This window comes from Thamnophis sirtalis, unplaced genomic scaffold, assembly GCF_051295495.1.
Source record: "Thamnophis sirtalis isolate CommonGarterSnake01/CBP01778 unplaced genomic scaffold, rThaSir2_p1.2 scaffold_6, whole genome shotgun sequence".
Taxonomy (NCBI): domain Eukaryota; kingdom Metazoa; phylum Chordata; class Lepidosauria; order Squamata; family Natricidae; genus Thamnophis; species Thamnophis sirtalis.
This window is the reverse complement of record NW_028261386.1, coordinates 57,068,065-57,091,926: the sequence shown is the minus strand read 5'-3', so window position 1 is coordinate 57,091,926 and position 23,862 is coordinate 57,068,065. Positions and strand designations below refer to the sequence as shown.

Below are 23,862 nucleotides of genomic sequence, written 5' to 3'. Positions count from 1 at the left end.
CAGAGGGGAGGGGCACGGAGGTTGGAGGTCGGCTCGTGTGGGAAAAATGGTGAAATATTTTTCTTTGATAAATATTTCCCTGGGACCATTTTCACCATTTTAATTTGCTCAGTTCTTTGTATTAACATCTACACCATTCTGGATTGACTTGGAGTGCCTGCCTGCTGGTAAGTGAGCTGGGTTTTTTTCTTTTATTTTTTAATGTATTTTAAAATAATATTTTATTTATTGTGCATAGGATTTTTTAAAATAGTTTTATTGTGTGTGGATTCTTTTTTTTAAATTGTCTTAGACTATTTAAAAATATTCTATCCAAAATAAATTGAAGTGAAACCATTTTTAAAAATTCTATGCACAATACTTTGAAATATATTGTGCATAGAATTTTTAAAAATAGTTTTACTTCAATTTATTCTGTGTGGAATAATTTGAAATGTTTTACTTCAATTTATTCTGTGTGGATTCTTTTTTTAAATTGTCTTAGACTATTTAAAAAAAGATTCTATCCAAAATACAAAATACCAGCTGCAGTTATTCACTTAAGAACTGTGGCAAGAAAGGTGGTATAGTGACCAAAGTTACAATGGCATTGAAAAAAGTGACTGATGACCATTTTCACACTTAGCGACCATTTTCACACTTAGCGACCATTGCAGCATCCTCATGGCCACGCGATCAAAATTTTGATGTTTGGCAACAGATTCATATTTATGATGGCTTCAGTGTCATGGGGTCATGTAATTGCCTTTTGTGACCTTTTGACAAAGTCAAATGAGGAAACCAGATTCACTTATGTTACTAACTTATCAGTGGCAGTTATTCACTTAAGAACTGTGGCAAGAAAGGTGGTATAGTGACCACAGTTACAATGGCATTGAAAAAAGTGACTGATGACCATTTTTCACACTTAGCTACCATTTTCACACTTAGCGACTGTTGCAGCATCCTCATGGTCACATGATCAAAATTTTGATGTTTGGCAACAGTTACAATTTATATATGAAAATTTTTGTTGCTCCGTATAAAATTTTTAATCAAGCCCCCCCCACCCCCCGGTCAAAGGTGTCCCTCTTTACCAATCTGAAAATCTGGTCACCTTAATAATATGTTGTTCAGATCCTTTGATTTGATTAACATCAAACGTGGAACTGGCCAAAATATCTAGAATATAATTAAGAAGGGCAAAGCATATATTCCTGGATCCACAAGGATTATTATATAGTGGTCCATTAGATATTTGCAAAAAGAACAGAATAGAGAGTTGTGATTCATGAATGAATTTAGGAGGGCGTTGTATTTTGTCAAATTGATAATTCCAAGGACTGAGCAGGGAAGATGTTGCAATGTAGTGGCAACTGTGCATCACATTTCTATTTACATTTTCCAAAGTACTGGAAAGCAAATATCAGTTAAAATAGTTGGGGATTTTATACCAGGGTTCTTGACAGAAACCTTTACTATCTGGGATAACTGTCCCAACTGATTCTGATGGAAACTGTACAGCAGCAGCCATGGAGAGTGGCAGGGGGATTGGAATATAACAGAATGAGGAAGCATGTTCTACCATTGCAATGCAAACTCCACCTTTTTTCTATATGTCATGCTATCTCACACACTTCTAAAAGGGTCAGGCCTACAGCACAACACTCATTTTGATAAAAGAACTATGTTCTGGGGCACCAATGTCTCTGCACCACTTCTTGGAACCAAGCCATTGATTGTTTGTTTTTTTAATGGCCAGGATTTTTTTTCTCAGAAGAACTGATGGATTATTTTTGTTACTCATACGTTGAAAGATCACATTATGATTAAAGTGTGGTACTTTTGAAAATAAATAACTTTTCATTGTAATTCATTTGTTGTTTTGCATTCTTTTTTCCTCTCTTTTTAAAAGTTTGTTCACCACTGATTTGTTGTTGTTTTTAGAGAAAACATGTTCATTTGAGGTTTAATCTAAAAAGAATTATTTTGAAGTCAATGTTTGATGTATGCAAAATATTTTGATTGACTAAATGCAAAAATAAATAAGGCTCACTGTCTCGCCATTTTTATTAGTTCCATAATGAATTATTGTAATAATTCAAGAATGAGGCTCCTTCCTTCCTTCCTTCCTTCCTTCCTTCCTTCCTTCCTTCCTTCCTTCCTTCCTTCCTTCCTTTAATCTATTTTCTTTCTTTCTTTCAAAACTGGTACATTAGCTGAATAAATTCAAAAACATATCAGGATCAGTTGTAACTCTAACCATGTATTGAGTTGATTTTTTTTGTTTCAGATCAACATTTTGCATATATACATTTTCATTTCTAAGACTTGAAATAATATGTATGCATTTCTATGTTTTTGTTATTGTGTAAGTATTTAAAGAATTCCTTCCTCAAGGAACTGTTAGAAAACAACAGAAGAGGGAACCCAGAAGCACCCCGGCGATAAATGGCTGGGGAAATAGTAAATTGGAAATAATGGGAATATAATGTAAAATGAATTATGTCTCTTGGCGGGAATGTTAAAGGGGGAATTTGGACAACACTCTGTTCACAAAAGAATTTTTATTATGTAACAAAAATAAATAAAAAACTTTAAAATAAAAAAAACAACAGAAGAGAAATAATAAAGAAAAGCAAGAGAAACCGATATAGAGATAAATTGGTTGAACATTGCTCATTATTTAGTTTCATATAGTTTAATATATTTGAAATAAAATATGAGTAGCACAGAAACAATGAACAGTAAACATACAACTGTTGCATACTTTTTCCTCATTTTTTCCAACTAGGCACGATACAAAGAAGCAAGAGAAGGCAGAAAAATGAAAGTTAATGCTGCATATAAATATATCTTTGAAATTTTATCTGACCAACTTGGATTAGACATTGGAACAGTAGAAGAATTAATCCTGGATGGCCCAACAGTGAGTTTACTTTACGTTTGTTTTACAAGTAACATTTTAATTATTAAGTATTTAAGTATTCATTATGTTTTTCACCCTCTAATAGATAACTAATATCATCACAATACAATCTATGCTGAGATTTTCAGCATCAAAATCACCAAAATATGAGTTATGATTAAATTCAATGTGTAAATCCAGATAAGCATCTGAATAACTTACATATGAACAACATGCATATTGATTTCTATTCTAATGAAATGTGCATTCTGTTATGACCCTTATATACACATAGGTTTATGCACACATAGTCACACAGTATGGAATGAACGGCAGAGAGATTCAGATAATCAGACCAAAGAGTCACAATATAAAGAATACAAATACTTTCTGAAATGCCTTCTACATAACAATAAATAAATTCAGGAATCCATCCTTATTCTGATTTGGCCAGTCTACTATAAGAAGATATATAATAAATTAATTAAACATAAATTAAATAAATTATACACTTCTTCTTTGATCATCATGTGCAATTTTATACTATCCATCACAGGTATTCAGTATTCCAAGGTTTCAGTTCTAGTTTTTTCCTGTCCAAATAATGACTTTTTAATTTAATTTGGGGAAATAAAAGGCAGATAGGATTTATTAATGTAGCTGTCCTCAGGAGTTTTGGAATTCCTGATCTTTGCCAGGTAGGTCCCTCTCTCTGTTTTCTTCCTAATCAAGCTAGAAGGGAATCTTACACATAACAACATAATGACAACTGAAAACACCTTAAAGGCATTGTGTAAAGTACCCTAACAATGCCTGCTTCATAATAAGTGACCCAATATTGTAATACAGTGACTTATTAACAGCTTCATTAGGCATTCTTCATTAGGTATTTCTTATTCGCAGCCATCTTTTTTGCCTTTTTTATCTGCTTTTGAACTTTGCCCATGTTTCTGTCCTCCCTTCAGCCTGTCATAAATCATGTTATCTAATAGCTTCATTCATTTCAACCCAGCTACTGTAATCTGAGATCCGGCTTCACCACTGCTCTGCATGGAATGTCAACACAGAGAGTTGTCATCTTGTTTTACTTTAATATTTGTCAACTATTACTTCCTTAGGGAATTTTTAAAGAAATAAATAAAGTGGTGATTTGGCAAAATGATGAAGTTATATCATATCTTTCCTTTTTAACAGTTACAAGCATTTGATATGTTTTTTGCCAAAGACGGAAACAGAACACTGAAGTTTATCTATCAAGAGGGTGAAGCTCCTGGCATAGGTAAATGTTCAAAATGATTTTATCTACGTCAGAGAAAAGTAAATTGTTTGGGTTTGAAGTATTAATAACATGCATACAAAAAAGAGCCAATCGTGTAGAATAATAAAGAATTTATACAAATTGGATTTTATCACTGTTGTATTTTCTGCTGCCCGATATGCTACATAGCATGGAACAATCTAATGCTAATAATAATGTTGTGTTTTCTAAATAATGGCTTGGAAACTCATGTTCAATATTAATTTTAGAGGTGACATGGAGGAATTTAAATATAACCTGAATTATATGAGGTATAGCATTAGTATGTTTTCCATGAATTATTTTTTCAAAGTTTTATATTCTATATTTTAGAAAATACATGTGTTGTTATTGCTCAGTAATATCAAGTAGGAACAGTCAATTGTTTTGTAGTACATGATAGGTCAGCATAGGACAAATTTAAATTATAGATTGAGGGTAAATATAAGTTAATATGGACAAGCCAAGGACCTGTACATTTTGATTGATTGACAAGTTGGTGTTGACTTTTAGCTGAGATTTTTGTCCAAAAGAAACTGTCTCCAACCTCATCCCTCAGTTCTTCGAAGGGTGCATGCACTGCTGCTGTACCTCTGTATTTCTTTTGCATAAACTAGTGTATTTATTACATAGCAGTGACTTGATGAAAAGATAGCTAGGAGAAGTTTGATACACTAATCAAAGGAAGTGCCAAAGTAATTCCAAACAGCAGGTAAACTTACTGTAGCTTAACAACATCAGTAATAACAATAACAATGTATTCAACCGCCTGACTCTCAATAACTCTGGGCAACTCACAACAATTGAGGAAATTATAATAAAATCAATTTTAAAAAGATAAAATGATGTTTGTTCTTTTTTTTTCATTTTCAGAGTGTGGGAGAGCAATTCCAGGTATTCTGAAAGGAACTAAAATGATGAAATTGTATGTGCACGAATCTCATGACAAATTCAAAGGACAGTGCTTATTTTTTGTACGTGCTAGAAATGACGTCCCTGTGAATATTAAGACAATGAATGAGGTATTTTTTATCATCTTTCTCATTATTACCTCTCCTCAAAAAAGATCATCAAATTTAAGGACAATAATAGAAATAAGGCCCATAAATTATAAAGAGTCTTAATTCTTGTTGCGTGCATAGTTATTTGGTTTGAACCACATAAGCACCACTTTTTTGTACTTGGGCTTAATGTCAGATGTAAACATTCAAGCCACATAGATTGCATTATGACATTGCAACACACACTTCCGCATTTGAACCCCCAACACATACTATAGGTACCAGTGGTTGGATGTAATGTTACAGTGTCTGGGTTTACAAAGTACAAAAAGCCATAATGTGATTTGTTTGCCTTATTGTTAGTAGTATATATGAACAGAACAACTATAAGATTCTTCATAATTTAGGCAGTATGAAATACAAGGAGAAAAAATTCTTCTCATTGCAACATAAAACATTTTTTAAAGTGAGAGTTATTATATTTATTTTGAAATGTCAACTATTATTACATAATAGCTTTTTGATTCTTTCCACATCTAATAATCATAGTATTTTAATCTTCCCTGTTTAGGACATATATTATTCATCATTGGATGGAAGTGAAGGTCTTTTGATTGCCATCAAAAATTGCTTGGTAACAGTTTTTCTGCCTGCCATTCTTGCCACAAGCAATTGGGGTGCTTTAAATCAGACCAAGCAAGGAGAACTTGAGAAACAAAATTTCATTGAAACCTTGAACAGATATTTGGCATTTTTGGATGGTAAGATCAAATAGATCAAACAAATAGACAAATAAGCTGAGCCTTCCATTTTGCTTTTTTAAATAATTGCTAACTTGATGTACTGTCTAATATCTGGTTGGGACATATTATATCCTGATTCTTATTCTTATCCTGGCTAGCCAAAAGAACTGCTGATACGGATAGAAAAGAAAAGCTGGAAGACTTGATTGGCTAATCAATAGCATACTTTTTCTGTCCCTCTTAAAATACAGGCATTTTTCTGGGAATCCAGTAAAAATCATTAAAACATTGTCTGATCATATTAAATGTATTCCCCCAAGTAGAGTTGGGAAGAACACAATACTGTAAAGTTTACACATTATAGTTCTCCTGCTTCAAATATGAAAAGCTGTTTGTTTTATAGTATATGAAAGTATATGAAAAGTCATCATAAGATTGACTAAAATTAAAAACTGGAATGAGCTAGTATCATATGACCAAAAGAAAGCAGTGGATTTAAGTGATAATATAATTATGCTGTGAAATAGACTAACAACAAACAATGATACAATGAAATATATATATATATATATAATATATATATATATATATATATATATATATATATATATATATATATATATATATATATATATATGTGTGTGTGTGTGTGTGTGTGTGTGTGTGTGTTATATATATATATATATATATATATATATATATATATATATATATGTAATATATATATATATATATATGTTATATATATATATATGTTATATATATATATATATATATATATATATATATATATATATATATATATATATATATATATATATGAATGTATGAATTGAATACTTTAGAGCTTTTGTTTTAAAATGGATAAGGATAACAATGAATTTATGTATACTTGATAGAGGATTGGCGATATAATGTATAACTCTAAGTATATATATTATAAAGATATCTTGTTGATAAATAATTTTAATAAGGAAGTAATTAAAAATTTGTGTATATATATGAAGTGACTATTTAGAATACCTTGTTGAAAAATGAAGGAATAACATCTTTGTTTGAATGTATGATGTACAAGGACAATAATGAACCTAAGCATACTCGATAGTTGATAGGTGGGATTATACATAATTGAAAACAGTGATATATAAATATAAATGGTTGGTAATTTTTTTTCATATCTGGATATATGATTATATAAAGGTATATTGTTATTAAACAGACAATCAAGAATGTAAGGGAATTAGCTTTATTGGGAAAAATATATTAATTGTAATTGAATATACACTGTACAAGGAAAGTGAGGTATTTAGTTATATTAGATGAAAAATCTGTGATTGTAAATGTAATTGAGAATATGGATGCAAAACACTTGTAACTAAACGACATGCTGTATGTAATAGATGAGAACTTTTTTATGTTGTTTTTTTATGTTTAAAAATAAAAACACATTGCAAAATAAAAAAAAGAAAGCAGTGGATTGTCAGAGCATTTTAGTTCAGGGGAAGATTACAAGTGAGGATAATTTCCACAAATCAAAAAGTGCACTTGATTGTGTGCATTTAACCAAGTGACTGGTCTTCAAGGCAATTCCTAAGGATTGCAGAGAGATAATCTAAAGAAATTCACATTTGTGTTATATGTACTTTCATTGTCAAGTCTACGGAAATCATTTATCCCTGTATATCACATTCCTATGACAATTTGTTTAATAAGAGAAATGCATTGTTAAAACTTCCCCAGTGAGTTCCTCTTCTGGATTTTCCCTGACAACAGTATGTTTATTCATTTTCTTAGATTTTAAGCAAAGCTATTGTACTTATATCATAATATATTAAGTACTTAATGTGTTAAGTAGTTATATATGTGTATTGAATTAGAGCGCTTTATGCTTTCTCCCTTTTGCTCTTTTGCTTCTCCTCCCATTAATTTAAAAAGTTTATCCCTTTACTTCTTGAGGCTGTCTCTTACTAGACTCACCATTTCCCTTTTCTCTTTTTCCTAGCCATACATCAGGTTAAGCCCTTCCTTTCCTTTCACCCTGAGCATGTGTGTGTGTGTGTAGTGTTGTTGTGTCTGAGACTTGCATACCCAGCTCCATAAATTTTGTACTTTCTTGACTCCTGCTTTTGAGACAACCTCCCCCACTCCCTTAGAGATCTCCAGTTTTGATTTTCTTACTGACTTCACAACGCCTGTAAAGAAGTCACTTTATCTCTTCTGTGATCTGTAACACTACCTCTCAGGCTACTCTGAGGATCCCATTTCTTCTGCTTCTGGAATCTTCCACTTACAATCCTGTGAAACCAGACTCTTAGCACCCAAATTAGCTTCATAGATTCTGGCAAGCTGTGGTCTATATATACTTGTATCTTTGAGGTAGGATTCTTTTTTTCAATCTTTTCATTCATAATGTTTGCCAGGTGCAGCACCACCTGAGAATGTGCAAAAACTTGAAAAAAAGGACATCTTACATGTTGTTCCCTAGAATACAAACTGTTGTAATGAAACATCCCAGGAAACAAATGCTAGAATCTGAAAATGTTCTTTTTCATTATACATACTGTAGGTGCTAGAGTGAGCATCCAGGGAACTGTTCAACTGAAAAAAATAGATAGCATTGACTTTTCCAAATTCCAGTCTTTTGAGGAAGTGACAGCAGCAGCTGCCAATCCAGATATTATACATCAATTGGAGGATGCACTTATGATATGGTACAAGCAAATTGAGCAAGTAAGCATCTTCTGGTACCCTAGACAAGCAGAGGAGTATGAATAAGAAGCATAGTTTTTAAAAAAAGAACAAGGAAGAAGGCATTTCTGTGGCATATTTTTCAGCATAGAACTGTTCACTGTGGTGGCCAAACACATTATAAAATACAGGGACACCTTGATACTTCGAAGCTGGTGAAAACTGGCTTGTGTCAACATTCCAAACATGTTTTTTAAAGCAAAATCTTTTCTAGATTAGCCAAGCATTTGCTTGTGCTGTGATTTTACCCTGAAGGTTTAGGAAGGTGGGTTCCTTTTAATGAAGATAATGAGTTATTATTTCAGATCAAAACAGGTTGGTACCTCATTTGCTCTTGGAATTGCTGTAAAAGCCAATAGCCTAAATGATGTACAACTATATTTCAGCAAGTTAAATATTATTTCAGCAGATAGTTAAGTATTAATTGAAGATGTCAGCCTAAGATAGGGATTTCAAGGAGCTAATTTTGGATATCTTAAAAGAGTAGCAAACTATTAGCTCTGATGAAGGTAAGGGTCATGATGATGATGAAGGTGGTGGTGAACAGAAGCACTTGTGAGATTTCTAAAAACACTTTTGTGCTCTGCAGCTTATGTTGCAAGATGAAGACAATGGTTTCTGTGCTGGAGGCACAGGGATCAGAGTGATGCGAACAGCATAACAATGCAAGCCTCACCCTTTGCCTAAATGCATCTTGGAATGCAGCTTGGAACATGGTACTGCATGCCAGCCTTAATTTTTTCTGAGGAAAGCAGGCATGGCCTGCAGATGCCATTGCAACAAAATGTCATGTGACAGTCTTGAATGTGACATAGCAACACAGACATGGTACTTATCTTATACAAATTTAACATTGGCAGGTTTTGATTGAGAGTGAACAGATGAGAAAGGAAGCTGATGACTCAGGTCCACTTACCGAATTAGAGCACTGGAAGCGTATGTCTGCCAAATTTAATTTTATTATTGAGCAGATTAAAGGACAACCTTGCAAAGCTGTCATAAATGTTCTCAATGTTTCACGTTCCAAAATTATAAAGGTAATTCTTAGTTGTTGGGTTTTTAAAAAAAACAATGAGGTTTTAATGAGTATATACAGTCTATTGCAATATGTCCCCATTGCCTTTTTAAAATAATATAATCTCAATGAAAATGTGTGGTAAGAGGTAATAACTAAGCAGCCCTGGATGAGCTCAACAAGTTAAACAGGTTGGGCCTGCCTTGAACTTGGATGGGAGCCTACTACAAAATCACACTAGGCTAACTTGGGAAGTAAAAAAAATATCAATTAAAATATATTCATATTTCTGCCAGGAAAATTGCATGCAATCATCAAGAGTTAAGCTTGACTCTGTACCTCTTTAACTTCATAAACATGTTATCACATGTTTGAAGCATTATACTTTTTCCATTTAGTAAATATAAACTTGTATATCTGCCTGGTGTGGCTCTAATTGCTAACATGTATTAGTATTGTGACACTCTCATAAGCATGCATTTCAAAAGAAGTATTTGTTTTAATTTAACCAGTTAAAATGATTACATCAGTCCAATGATATTACACATAAATTATGATGTTGATCAGGGGCATCAAAATCATGTCATCATGGCGGTGTCACGTGATGTATTGGGACTTTCCTCCCCTTTGCTAAACCAGGCGTGGCCAGCATGTGACACATCCAGCTCATGGCCCGAGAGTTTGACAGCCCTGAACTATATGTAAGGGTCAAGGGGTGAGATGGGGATCTGATTCTCACATCAAAGTTGTTTTGTAAATAAAGGACAGAGGGCAGTACTTTCAAGGCCAAGTAAAGAAACTTTGGGAGAAAGTGATCCACAATTTAAAGCTGGCCTCTAAGATACATAGAGCGCAAGACAGGGTGGCTATTGGTTGGATAGCTTCCAATTCTCCACAATAAATCTAGTTATCTAACATGTCTGCTTGGAAATATGGAGTGGGTAGAGTTGAATGGCTTAGTATTTGGCACAAAACCCTGGTTCTTAAAAAATTGGGCTTAAATTCATTGCCTTGTGGTCTCTGTGTGTGGGCAAGCACTTAGATGTAATGCATCTATTTCTCTAAGTGCCAGAATTGCATTTGACAGCAATATGATTTGGTTGACTGTTTGATATTACTACCATTATATGGGACAATTGGTTTCTTCTAATTTAACATTCAGAAAATTGGAGCTAGCTTGTGGCAACTTTACTCAGATATGAGTATTGACATTTTTTGTAAATCCCAAGTCCAACTTTTGATGACTGAATTAGAACAGTTTTTAGAGCCTAGAGCAGGGGTGTCAAACTTGCGGCATCACAGCGGTGTCATGTGATATATTAGTACTTTTCCCACCTTTGCTAAACTGGGGGGGGGCAGGGCCAGCATATAACGCATTTGGCCCATGGGCTGCAAACCCCTCTGGGTTTGAAGAGACAGCCAATGGGTTACTACTGCTCTCAGCAGACAACATTGTAAGCAGATGCCCTTCCATTTTTTTATTCCATTTCCACAATCTTGAATTAGCTGCATAGCATTGCATGAATGCATTGTTATACTGTACTATTTCCCCAGTATGAAAGTATTCCCTTTCAGTCTACATAAGTGCATTAGTATAGTGAGGCAATGTCCTAATGTATTGTGCTGCCTCAGCATTCAGAACAATTTGAAAGTCAGCATGACTACTCTGTCATGGCACCATTCTAATGCCTCACCTCTGATATACATGGTTGTGACCCTGATGGCCTTCAGGAAAAATATTAAAATTCTTCCCAAGGTACTAGTGTAGCATATGGATAGAACTGACATGGGGTAGCTGATGGATGATGTCAGTTTTATGGGGCCTCAACCTTGTTTGTTGTTTTAAAAGTTTTCATTTGGTAGATTGGGAGCCATATAAATTTATTTAATAAGTAAACAATATAGTTTTGCTGCATATGAAGTATAATCCCTAGTCTCACAGTGAGTACAATCACTGGTGGTAAAATGAAACAATTTTCTTTAAATAATTTATGTAGTTACCAAGAATTTGAATCTGTAGGCTTTTAAGTATATTTATTTATGTATTCATATATTTATTTATTTATCTGTTCCAAGTATAGCTAGAATGTAATTACATTTCTACTACATATTGTGCACATTTAGTTCAGTGTTTTAAAAGTTCAATATTTTGTTTTTACTATAGCTGTGGCGAGAACTGGATGCCAGAATAACAGATACAGCAAATGAATCCAAGGATAATGTTAGATATCTATATACACTTGAAAAAGTTTGTCAGCCACTCTACAATTACGATTTAGTGAGTAACATTTGAAGAAATCTGCAGTAATATTTAGTTTTGTGTATATTATGTAGTTACATTTTCTATTACAGTACATGCAGTAAAATAAATGGCTTTGAAATGTATACCAAAAGCAGAAGATTCTACATCTAACTATATTCTAGATGTTATTATGTCATAAAATATCTGAGTTTTAGGGTCAATTATTATTACTGACTTACATCTTTTTGTTGATGAGGTAGATTTAAATTAATTGTCAAGAGTGGGCTGTAGATAGGAATCTAAAATAAGGAAGAAACAATCAATAATCTAAACTATAACCCAGACTGAAAGGAGAACTTGGAATGAATTCATATGAAATACAATAGAAGACACGATAGAAAATAGTGTATAATTTACTTGTAATAAGTTGTGCTTTATTATTTTTATGAGTCTATTGTAAATTGCCTTAATCATTCTCGGACTAGAAGAGTGATTCCAAAATGAAGAATTACTTTTTAAAATACTGTTTTTTGAGTGTAAAGAAAATGGGGGAAGGAACTGCATCCAGAAATTTGCCTTTTAACTGCAACGAAGAAATTATTCACCCTGGTACTTCTCATTTTAGTCATTAGGAATTTAGACTTGTTCTGAAAACAGTCATCTCACTCTTGCACCCATTGTCATTCCTTTCTGGTAGCTTAAAGTATGCCATCTTTCACTCTGAATTCTACAAAATATTTCTCTTAGGTTTCCATGGCCCACGGAATACAGAATTTGATTAATGCTATAAGAATGATTCATAGTGTTTCCAGATATTACAATACTTCTGAAAAAATGACATCTCTTTTTATCAAAGTAAGTGCTTTTAACCAGTGGACTGGAGAGCATTCTTAACATATGTTGGGCAAGCCTCAGTGTTGATTATACTTTTCTGATGTATACAGCATATTTCAATGTTTTACATCTGCTGGCAAATGTATCATTAAACAACAATATGTATTGTAAGAACTGATATACATATTCACTCTAAATGGCCAAAGGGCCATATGAAATCTCAATAGGGCACCCTCTGAGGTTTCCCAAGTATTAGCAGACATTATTTTCCTTGGCTTCAAGTAGACTCCCTCTCTGTTGTTTTTTTTTCAAATTTAATTTAAAATTACATTTCAAAACATTTAATTTTTAAAAGGTGTCATGTTTGAAACCGAGTCTCCAGCTGTGTAGCCACAACCACAGTGAACAAAATAAGCTTTCTTGGAAAATTAAAATAGCCAGGGCTATCCAGTCATCTCTTTGGAAGGGAGCACAAAGGAAATGAGAGGGCAGGGAGGTAAACCAGGGAGAGTTTTCTGGGTGTTAGAGGAATGTTAGGTGGCATTCTAGGAGATCAATATAATCAGTAGCCCCAAACAGTTGGAGATCCCTAATTTCATATGTGTGCACACAGAGTATATTTAATTGTGGAAAAATTAAATGCAAGAGATGGTGTCACACTGCAGAACATGCATCTTTGTTTATTGTGCCATCAAAGGTGGACTGTAGTTCAGATGTAATTCAGATGTAACCTAAGCCTAAGTCTATTAGTATGACTTTTAAAGATTTCAAGCACCCTCTTGTCTTTAGGATTTATATAATAAAATGATTTTTAAAGATGCGATTTTACTGTAAATTATCCAGTTTTTGTGATAATGTCAGGCATAACGCAATGGTTTAAGAACAGTCTGAGACTAGTCTGATGCAAGCTTGTTTTCATTATAGTATCTTGAAAGAAAAGGGGGGAAAGGCAGAAAAAAGTTTACAAACCAAGGCACTTGTAGGAATAGTTTCTTTTAAATTTTGAATGCCCCCCCCCCCCCCCCCAGTACTGGTAATTAGATTCCTTTAGTTTGTCATTAGCAATTGCTGTGAAACTTTGGGCATTTTTTTTTACTGTTAATGGGAGAGCACATCTAAATAACTAGCTATATACAAAGTTCTGGAAACCTGAAAAATGCTGAACTTTGATGTTAAAAACTATGTATTTTTTTCCTTTTTAAAAATACAATAGGTTACAAATCAGATGGTCACAGCATGTAAAGCATATATTACTGATGGAGGGTTTAGCCGTGTATGGGAACAGGGTACTCCAACAGTAATTCAGAAAATTAAGGTAAGTTTGTAATGCTGTATATATTTTCTGTGTTATTTTTTTCTGTTCCCTTCTGAATCCCTATAATGGGATTAGCGTGATGTATTACCACTATAAAACAAGATTTTGGTTTTCATGTTACCTAACTTATTATCATGAACTCTCATTAGTACTATTAGCAAAATTCATACAAAGCCATAATTTACCTGATTGTTTATTAAAAACTATACCAACGTGGAGTTTTCTGCTTAATTGGGCCTCTGGAGATTTACTCCACCATTGTACTGCATAGTCTTTATGCTTGGAAATTAAAAGAAATCAATTTTGAATTATTAGAAAATAGTAAGCATCTTGTCAATATTTTTTCCTTAATTAGCAAGAAATTATTAGCAATCAGTATAGGAACCTTATTATGTAGGCTAAGAAAAAATTCCCTTCTAAAGCTTCTGCTTGCTCCTATGATCTAAAACAGATTTAGATTTCTTCATATTTCACTTGACAGCATTAAACCATATAAAATATTAATTATGAAGATACGAACCTAAAATAAAGTTCTAATTGGAAAAGTTCTTTGTAAAAGATCTATAAATGGTGGGCTTTTTCCTACAGTAAATTATATGTATGCATTAAATTTATTGAATTTATATCCACTCTAATCATAAGGCTTATGCCTCTAGCTAATCTTACTAATTACACTCTGATAGTAATTGCTACATAATGTGTTTTTTTTAAAACATTTTAGGACTGTATTTTTTTGTTTAAAGAATATCAGAAAAGTTTTCATAAAACAAGAAAACAAATTTTGGAAACTTCAGGAGAGAAGACATTCGAAGTATCTGAGATGTACATTTTTGGCAAATTCGAAGCTTTCTGTAAAAGACTAGAAAAAGTAAGTCCTCTTTAGAAAGCCTCAGTCTTTTGCCTAACTTGTTCCTCATTGTCATTGTGGTTTAGGACATAACATTTCAGGTTGATATAAAAATTCATGACTGAAAATGTTTGCTTTTTAAATATGGAAGTTCTTTGGTATGCTTCAGCAGAAAACCATATAATAGCATCCTGGTTTATTTCAACCAAGGACTCAGTGAAACAACTGACAGTAATACAGGCACATATAGAGGTAGACAACAACTACAGTAGATTTGGTTTGGGCCTACTTTGTGATTCAGGATATAGTTCAGTTGAACTCAACCTGAAATAAAGTATTTCATAGTTGTAATTTAGTAATCCAATGTGTGAATAAATGGCTCAGAGTGGAAATGGAAGGATTTCAGGAAAAGAATGAGAAAGTCTTAAAAAGGTTTGATTAAAAAAATGAAACCTGGTAGGAAGAAAGAAAAGGAATTAATAAGACCAAAAAGAAATAATTGGCCCCATCACTTCCACTATCAAAGAAAAGCTTTTCGCACCTAACTTTTTACTGAAGAAACTATTAGGCAGACAATGAAGCAAAATGTGACACTGAATAAACTTTATTAAATCCTAGCTTACTTCTGGACACTTGATAAAGTCTCTATTGTCTCAAGGAGCACAGAATATATTTGAAGTGTTTTGTTCTTAAAATGTGACTAAATTCAATGACTGTTGGGTACCAAGCAAACCTCAGCCTGTAATGAGCTGTCCAGAGTTGCTTAGATGAAATGGATGACCATACAAATCAGATTAAGAATAAATATAAGGATAACTTTGAAAAGATAAAATATGTTTTATCTTTTATGTTTGTCTTAAGATAAAATATGTCAATAGTTGTCAATCATATATTACTTAAATCAATTTACCCCTATACTTCGTAACTGCTATAATTGAAAAATAAAATTGAGGATTTTTTTCCTGGAAAAAATATTTTAAAATATAAAGTCATCTTAGGAGTACAATTTTTATAGTACAGTAATGGGTGAATTTTTTGTCTGATGTTTGATGGTTTTGTGCAAGACTTTTCATTTAAGAAAAATATAATATTAAAAGAAATCATAATTAATACTTGAAAAAAACAACCTTTTTGATTTTAGATAACAGAGATGATTACGATTGTTCAGACTTTTTCTGCACTGAGTATGTCTACCATTGAAGGAATTGATATTATGGCAATTAAATTCAAAAATATCTACCAAAGTGTTCAAAAGAAAAAATATGATATCCTTGACCCACGGAAAACAGAATTTGATGTAGACTTTGCAGATTTCATGACAAAAATTGAAAATTTAGAGGTAGGTCACATAAGTATCTCAATTCAATTCAAATATGAAAAATTTATTAATTCAGATTAGGACAGGCCGTGAAGTTGTGGTTTCCTTGGTTAGCCTGAGGAGCTGTACTTGAACTCCCAGATTTGGCAAGCTGTTTATATGGCTTTTCAATAAGGCTTAAAGTGTTTTGCTAAGTGAATACATTTATTTTATTTTACTTTATATATGTATATGGCTATCCATTTTATACCCATAACTGGGCAGCTCACAATTAGCAATATGGTTCCTCAGATATCTTAGACCCATGCCATAAATGCCATTAATAGTAATAAACTGACCCAGGAAACCAATCAGCAACCAATGCAGTTTGTGCAACAAAGATGTTACATGTGCCTCCAAAGCTGTTTATATCATGGCATTCTGAACCAATTGTAACTTTTATATAGTCTTCTATGATAGCTCCATATCTAGGATAGAGATATAGAGTTGAGTACCATTGGCATATCGATGATAGTTCAGGCCATGGTGACAGATGTTTTCACCCAGCATAGATGTTAAAAAGGAACACAGTACAAAGTCCTGCAGTACCCCATAGAGGAGCAGTGATAGGCTGGACCTCTCACTGTCTATCAACACCAACTGAGACTGGCCTTGGAGAAAAAAAACTGAACCAATGCACGACTGTGTCACCTAGTCCAAATCCCCCAGTTGACCCAAAAGGATACCATGGTTGATGCTATCAAAAACCATTGAGAGGTCAAGGATTACTTCCATTCTACTCTTGACAGAGATTGATAGGTGCAGCTAATGCTGTTTCTATCCCATAACTAGCCTGAAACCTGACAAACTGCTCCAGATAATCTGTTTCATCTAGGAACTTCTGGAGCTGCAACAATCACTTTTTCCACCACCTTCCCTAAAAGGAAGGTGAGTAACTGGACAGATGTTTCTATGTAGGTAGGATCTGATGAAGGTTTCTTAAAGAGGGGTGGCATAGCCTAGAAATGGAAATTCTTGCCACCTCTATTTCCCTCAAGTTGTTCTTTCCTCAAACAATGACTTTATGTGAAAAATATTATATTCTTATTCTGTGGCTGTCTTCCTCTCTAGGAAGGAATGTTGATTTCTGAATTACTAATATTCAGTTTTGTTTTCTGTTAGGTCCAAATACAGACATTTATGGGTGCTTGTTTCGTAAAAATCTTATCTTCACAGCATGCTCTCCAGCTGCTTCAGAGGTACAGCAAATATTTTAAATTAGCATTTCACTTGAGTAAAGAGTTAAGTTTATGTTCATTTGAAAGATTAAAGGCAAGTACCATCTCTTTTCACAGTTAATCTAGAAAAGGCAGTCCCATATTATCTTGTCCCCCCCCTTTTTTGTAGGTGTGTAGCACAATAGACTATATCTCTTCAGCTAGAGCAAGTTAGCTAATTATTTAGCAAATTATATGTAGTAGGAAAAAACCTAATCCAATAACAAAACTTGTTTTTTCATCAGGTATTCTTTGGTCTTTAATGTTCTTCACCTTCTTTTTTTTTAATTTCTTCTTTCTGTTTTCCTGAACCTCTAATGCTTTTTGAACTTCCACCACAACTACTATATATATTATATATATATATATATATTGTATTGTATTGTATTGTATTATTTGTATGCTGCCCTTCTCCAGGAGGACTCAGGGCGGCGAACAATTCAAAGGGGAAAAAAAGGGGGAACATAAAAGACAAAATACAAATAATAAAAGTAGGCAACAGTCGCACAACCATACATGTCGAGAGGGGAGGGAACTCATCACCCCCAGGCCTGCCGGCAAAGCCAGGTTTTGACGGCTTTTCGGAAGAATACATAATAAAAGCTGCCAGATATTAGCTGCAAAAATTGAAATAGTTACACAAAATTCTAAGTCTTTTTCTTTAAAAGTTGTCTGGATGCTTGTAGTTCCTATCTGATAGTACTCCATAATTATGATTAGCATAGCTGATAAACTGTCAGCTTCCTTTGAAAAGAACAATATTTATTAAATGCCCTTTATGTAACTATTATAAAAATGGATGCTGTAATAATTGTCTTTATCAATATAATGGAATAGGACCTTTGTGGATTTTACTACAACAAATTAATTCAGTAGATCTTCTGGAAGCAAAGTTTTTACTGTTCTTATAGCCTACTTTGCATCATTTAAAATAAAAAAAACCTTTTATTTCAGTCTGATTATATTAACAGTATTATATTCCATACCTTTATGTATTTGAATATGAACTCTGTAGGTTTCAGAAATTGAACATGCCATGTCTTCAGAATGAAATTTCATATACAATTGGGCGTATTCTTCAGCACTATGTTGCCGAACTTGAATCAATTAAGAAGGTATTTAGTATATGTTTCTGCTCATTTGAACAGGTTTACTTATTGGAAGAATCAGTTTTAAGTGATAATTTTATGGCACATACTTTAACTTCACACAGACAAATTTTAATAAGTCATGTGGGGCTGTTATACATATATGTTTTTTTCTTTGATATGTTTTATACAAGGCACATCTCATGGAATATAAGAAGTAATTCAATATTAATATACATAAATAATAAAGACAAACTATTAAATATGAACAGTCTGTACAATCAAATGATAGACTTTCTTTTAAAATTGTAAACTACATTGCACGTATCTTTTTAAAAGGCGCTATACAGCAGTCCTCACTTAACAATGGTGTTTGAGATTGACATTTCTGTTGCTAAGCAACACCGTCATAAAGTCCGTCAGATAATTGCATCACTTAGGAAAAAGAAAAAAAACTGAAATTTCCAGTTGCCATCCTTAAGTGAATCACCATGGGTCATTAAACAAGAATGTCACATGGTTGCTGTTTTTGATCACCTATGGATTTCCCCATTGCCTTTGTTTGTCGGAAGTTGGCAAAGAAAATTGCAATCACGTGACCTTGGGAATGCTGAGATGATTGAAAGCACAAAGATCAATTATAACTACCACTCATTCAGCACCATTGTAAGTTTGAACAGCCACTGAACGAGTGTTCATTAAACAAGGACCGCCTATAGATGCTTTAGCTATTTGTGCAGTTATTCAAAGACAAAAATAATTAAAAGGATAATAACCATCTAATTTGCTTTCATAGACTTCACTTCTAGTAATGAGATCTGAAATTATGAATGCAATAGAACAGGCAGAGAAGCACTGAAGTGTCTATAATGTACTTCATTGTGTATATTATATAGATGTTAATTTCACATTGTCTACTTTGGAAATGCCAACTGGGTTGATTAGCGTTAAGATTATTAATTTTTTTTAAAAAATGCTGGAAAGGAGAACAAATGTGATATCCTTTCAAAGCTATTCATAATGCAGAAAGAGGGAGTTGAGGTGACTTTCCATTCTCATAGTTATTAGCAAGTAAATTAGCTCTAATATATAATGTTTCACTTGCAAGCTTGCCTTCCTCTCCTTTTTAGTCCCTTACTAAAAATTATACTTGATTAGTCTGGAATAGCTAAAATGGTCTAATCCAACCTCTTCCAACTTGGTGCTGTCCATTGCAGTTAGAAATTCTTGCAAATCTTTTTGCAAATATACTTGGAAATATTCTGTCTGTAGTACATCAAACTGTAGAGGTTTGGTCTTGGACATTACATTCCTTCCTATGCAGATGCTTCTAGAGTGACTTGTAACTCAAGTATTAATGGCATTCTCATTTGACACTTGATTTTGTTCTATCATAGCTTTATCAGATACAAAAGGATAATCCTCCCCTGGCTCGAAACATGCCACCAGTAGCAGGAAAGATACTGTGGGTGAGACAACTATTCAGGCGTATAAGTGAACCAATCAACTATTTTTATGTAAGTTTGTCATCACCCACCTATTGGTAAACAACAAGGCTGACACATGATTTTCAAAATATATTTCATAGTCCAGTGAGAATACTGCTTGTTATTATCTTGTTTCTTCTATCCTCTTCACAGTTTTTCCATATTGGTGCTGTTGGCTATGAATTTGGGTAAAATGATTTAGAATAACCTGTAGAGGGCAGTGTTTAATTGCTTTGAAAGCAATATCCCCGCTATCTAGTTTACACTAAAGTTTCCATAGAACAATATTAACCATGGTCTTTAAATTATAGCAGCTAGAAAACGCCAATAAAATGATTTGGGTGTGTGGTTTTGTTTTCCTTATGTCTGCAGAGATTCACTTTTGTCAGGCATCTAGATTTGATGTTTAGGACAATGCTAGACGCTGTGTGATTAATGGTGGTAGTTGTTTTTGTCCAAATTATTTCTCATTAACAATTGATTGCATGTGAAAATAAACATTTCAGATCGGAAGCACCGCTATTTTCATATAGATTTGGATTATTATTTTTTCTTATATTGGGGTAATAAATTGCACTGATTATGCAACAGAATATTGCAAAATATCTTTACCACTTAATATGGACTTCTTTTCAGACTTTCAGCTTGCTAGGTAGTCACATCTTCTTTGGCAGATACAATAAAGAAGCTCCAGTAAGCCAGCTTGTTTTAAAGTTTTACTTCCCTAATCTATTGAAAATGCTTATGTTTCTCACTGTTATGTATTTATTTGAATTTAACATGTGATGCTATCCATAGAAGAAATGGTGTGAACTACCAGCATATATACAATATTAAAAGGGTTTTTCAAATGCAAACATTGGAAGATTACAGGTAAAATTGAGAGATAAGAATTCTGAATGTACTGTTTAGTAAAAACAGAAGTATTTTATTCACCTACATTTTAAAGATGTAACTCTTTCATTATCATTATTTTAACAGAAAAACTCAGATATTTTGGCAAGTGTGGAAGGAAAAGCAGTTGTTCGATTATATAATAAAATTTCCTATGTATTGGTGGAGTTTGAGGTACTTTATCACACAGCGTGGATAAAAGAGATTTCACAGTTAGAGTATGGTAAGCCATTTAATCCATTGCAAGCTATTGAAGAATACCATTATGCTGTCTCATTAGTTTAGGGAATTATCTCTAATTACAATATTTGACTTTAGCAATGCAGGTTACCTTATTGGTACGTCACCCTGAAACTGGAAAGCTACTGGTAAATTTTGATCCCAAGATTTTAGAGATTGTTCGAGAAACAAAATGTATGATAAAAATGGCCCTAGAGGTACCAGAGCAGGCAAAGAGGATAGTCAAAATTGAAGGAGAAGTAAAAGGAAACAAATTATGCTTGGAGGTAGGTAAAGAAGAAGTATGTTGATTTTTCAAATACTTATCTTGATGTAAAGTATACATTAAGGACACTTCATGATATATGTTGAGCATATGTTAATACAAGAGAAGAAAAAGAGAAAAAACAAAAAGGAGCCAAGGTAATACTTTAATTGCAAATTACATTTTGCTGGGATATGCATGTATTACCAGGGAGGAGGAGCAATCTCATTCAACTGACATTTAATTGAGAAATGTGTATCTATAAAAATGTCAGAATAGCTCAGCAATAATATTCATACATTAATACAGAGCACGACAGTTTGAAAGCTTGAAGTTTTTTATTTATTTATTTTTTTATTGAAGCTTTTTAAAATACAGTAAAAAGAGGTAGATATATCAGGATTGTTGCTGGGGAAGAGGTCATTAAACTTGTAGAGAGAATAGTTTTTCAGGTTTTCAATATTGTTACTTTGATGCTATAAGGACTTTCTCATCATTGGATATTTTCAAGAATATCTTTAATGCTATTCAGAGCAATGCAATATAATGTTGAAAATTATATGCATTATATCTTGACTAGCTGTTAATGGATTAACTATATATAGCTGAAACTTGCTCCAGAAGAGTATATTTTTTTTAAAATGTGTATATTTTTACCCAGAAATCTGTCTAGGCTGAAGGCTTTAGGAAATTCATTATATATTTTAATTTATATTAAAATTTAGTTAAAACTTGAACATTTATTTTAATTCACAGAACATTCTACACTGCTATGAAAATTTGTGCCAAGAGATTCCAACCGTGTTTGTCAACTTGATGGGACCTAAAATGAAGAAGGTACCGTATTTTTCGGAGTATAAGATGCACCAGAGTATAAGACGCACCAAGGTTTTGAAGAGGCAATTTTTAAAAAAAAAAGTGTTTGCACACTACAAATCTCCCGAAAACAGCCCATTTTTCGTGAAAACAGGCCGTTTTTTGTTTTTTGTTTTTAACCAAAAAAGGCATGAATAACCTTTAGGAGGCTTGCAGAGTATTCGTGAGGACTGGGGGGCAAAATTGAGCAAAAAACAGCTCATTTTTCACTCATATCTGCCTTTCCCAGCCCCCAGGAGCTCTCGGAAAGCCTCCTACAGGCTCTGCACGGCCATTTTGGTGAAGGGGCGGGATTTCATGAGGCAAAAAATGCTGTATTCAGTGTATAAAACACACCCAGATTTTCAGCCTCTTTATTGAGGGAAAAGGGTGCGTCTTATACCCCCCAAAATACTATATATTAGGATAGTTATCTATATACTACTAAAACTCTCATTGTCATGACTTTTAACTGTGAGAAGTGGTGCAATTTTTGAACTAAGATACCTCAAATGGCTTAACTTACAGACTATGTCGAAAATCCAGCAGCCTTGACTCTGAATGAAATAATATTTGGGAAAATTGTGGCTACTTCAGTGCTACTGGTTGCTGGTGCACTGCTGCTGCTGAAATCATGTAATCTTCATTTTCAACATTATGTGACAATTTCCCAGTCAGTCTCACAATTCCATTCTCCTTCCCCAACCCAGCAGCAATTACTCACCTTCCTTCTGTTTATGTAAGGAAATATCTTTGAAGTGATGATCTAATCCTAATGGATAACAGATTGCCTAGTATATATACAGATATTCATCTCTTGATTACATTATTCTTGTCAGTTGTGATGTACTTTCTAGGATGCTGCCTTATCTCTTTTACTATGCCATTAATGGCAAAAAAAGTTAAAGTTAAACTTTCAATATATTGCTTTATTTTTGTACTTTATATTTGTGTGAAAATTGTTTTAAATTTTACAATATTCATTTTGGACAAAATTTATTTATTGAAAAACAGAAATAAATATCTTTTGCTATATAAACTATATAAACAGACGTGTCAGGAAGCAACTTGACAAAAGATTTCAGAGAGTTGTAAGAAGTCACAGAAGAAATGTTATAATAACATCTGTAAAGCCATTGAAGAGAAATGGAAAAACACAGAAAATCTTCCAAAAGATTACTGAGCTCCAAAGGAGATTCTAACATCAAATTTTATAGTCAAATACTTCAATAGACAAGTAGTTGCTGATTAGAGAAAAAATTAAAAAGTTGGAAAAAGTATTGAAATTCTGTACAACTGAAATGTCAACATCCAAAAACTTTAGAAGATACTCTCTATTTACAAGCACCTCTAGTTTTACTTTTAGTGTGTGGGGGTGTTTGTATGTGTTTGAAGTTTGAAATAATCAATTTTGTTGTATTTAAGTACAATGACAATAAAGATTATACTTATACTTATACATACTTATCTAAAGCCACTGAAAGGTCAAGGAAAGCAAGAATGTACGCATAACCCTTATCCAAGAGATCATCTGAAAGCATGACCAATGCT

The 23,862-nt window shown here is 33.1% G+C and overlaps 1 protein-coding gene across 2 annotated transcripts in view; it reads left to right on the top strand.

Annotated features, from left to right (window-relative positions):
* Window positions 1–5,057: 5,057 nt before the first annotated feature.
* The window catches only part of DNAH8 (dynein axonemal heavy chain 8), a 150,109-nt gene continuing 131,304 nt past the window's right edge, over window positions 5,058–23,862 (top strand). For both annotated transcript variants that reach the window (XM_087719122.1, XM_087719121.1), the window contains exons 1-15: window positions 5,058–5,206; window positions 5,757–5,946; window positions 8,495–8,658; window positions 9,537–9,713; window positions 11,856–11,969; window positions 12,681–12,788; window positions 13,981–14,082; window positions 14,804–14,950; window positions 16,071–16,268; window positions 17,409–17,485; window positions 18,519–18,618; window positions 19,989–20,108; window positions 21,060–21,195; window positions 21,291–21,478; window positions 22,213–22,293. In XM_087719122.1, coding sequence (XP_087575248.1) covers window positions 5,099–5,206; window positions 5,757–5,946; window positions 8,495–8,658; window positions 9,537–9,713; window positions 11,856–11,969; window positions 12,681–12,788; window positions 13,981–14,082; window positions 14,804–14,950; window positions 16,071–16,268; window positions 17,409–17,485; window positions 18,519–18,618; window positions 19,989–20,108; window positions 21,060–21,195; window positions 21,291–21,478; window positions 22,213–22,293 — 2,010 coding nt within the window. In that variant the 5' untranslated portion in view covers window positions 5,058–5,098. The remainder of the gene's footprint in view (window positions 5,207–5,756; window positions 5,947–8,494; window positions 8,659–9,536; window positions 9,714–11,855; window positions 11,970–12,680; window positions 12,789–13,980; window positions 14,083–14,803; window positions 14,951–16,070; window positions 16,269–17,408; window positions 17,486–18,518; window positions 18,619–19,988; window positions 20,109–21,059; window positions 21,196–21,290; window positions 21,479–22,212; window positions 22,294–23,862) is intronic.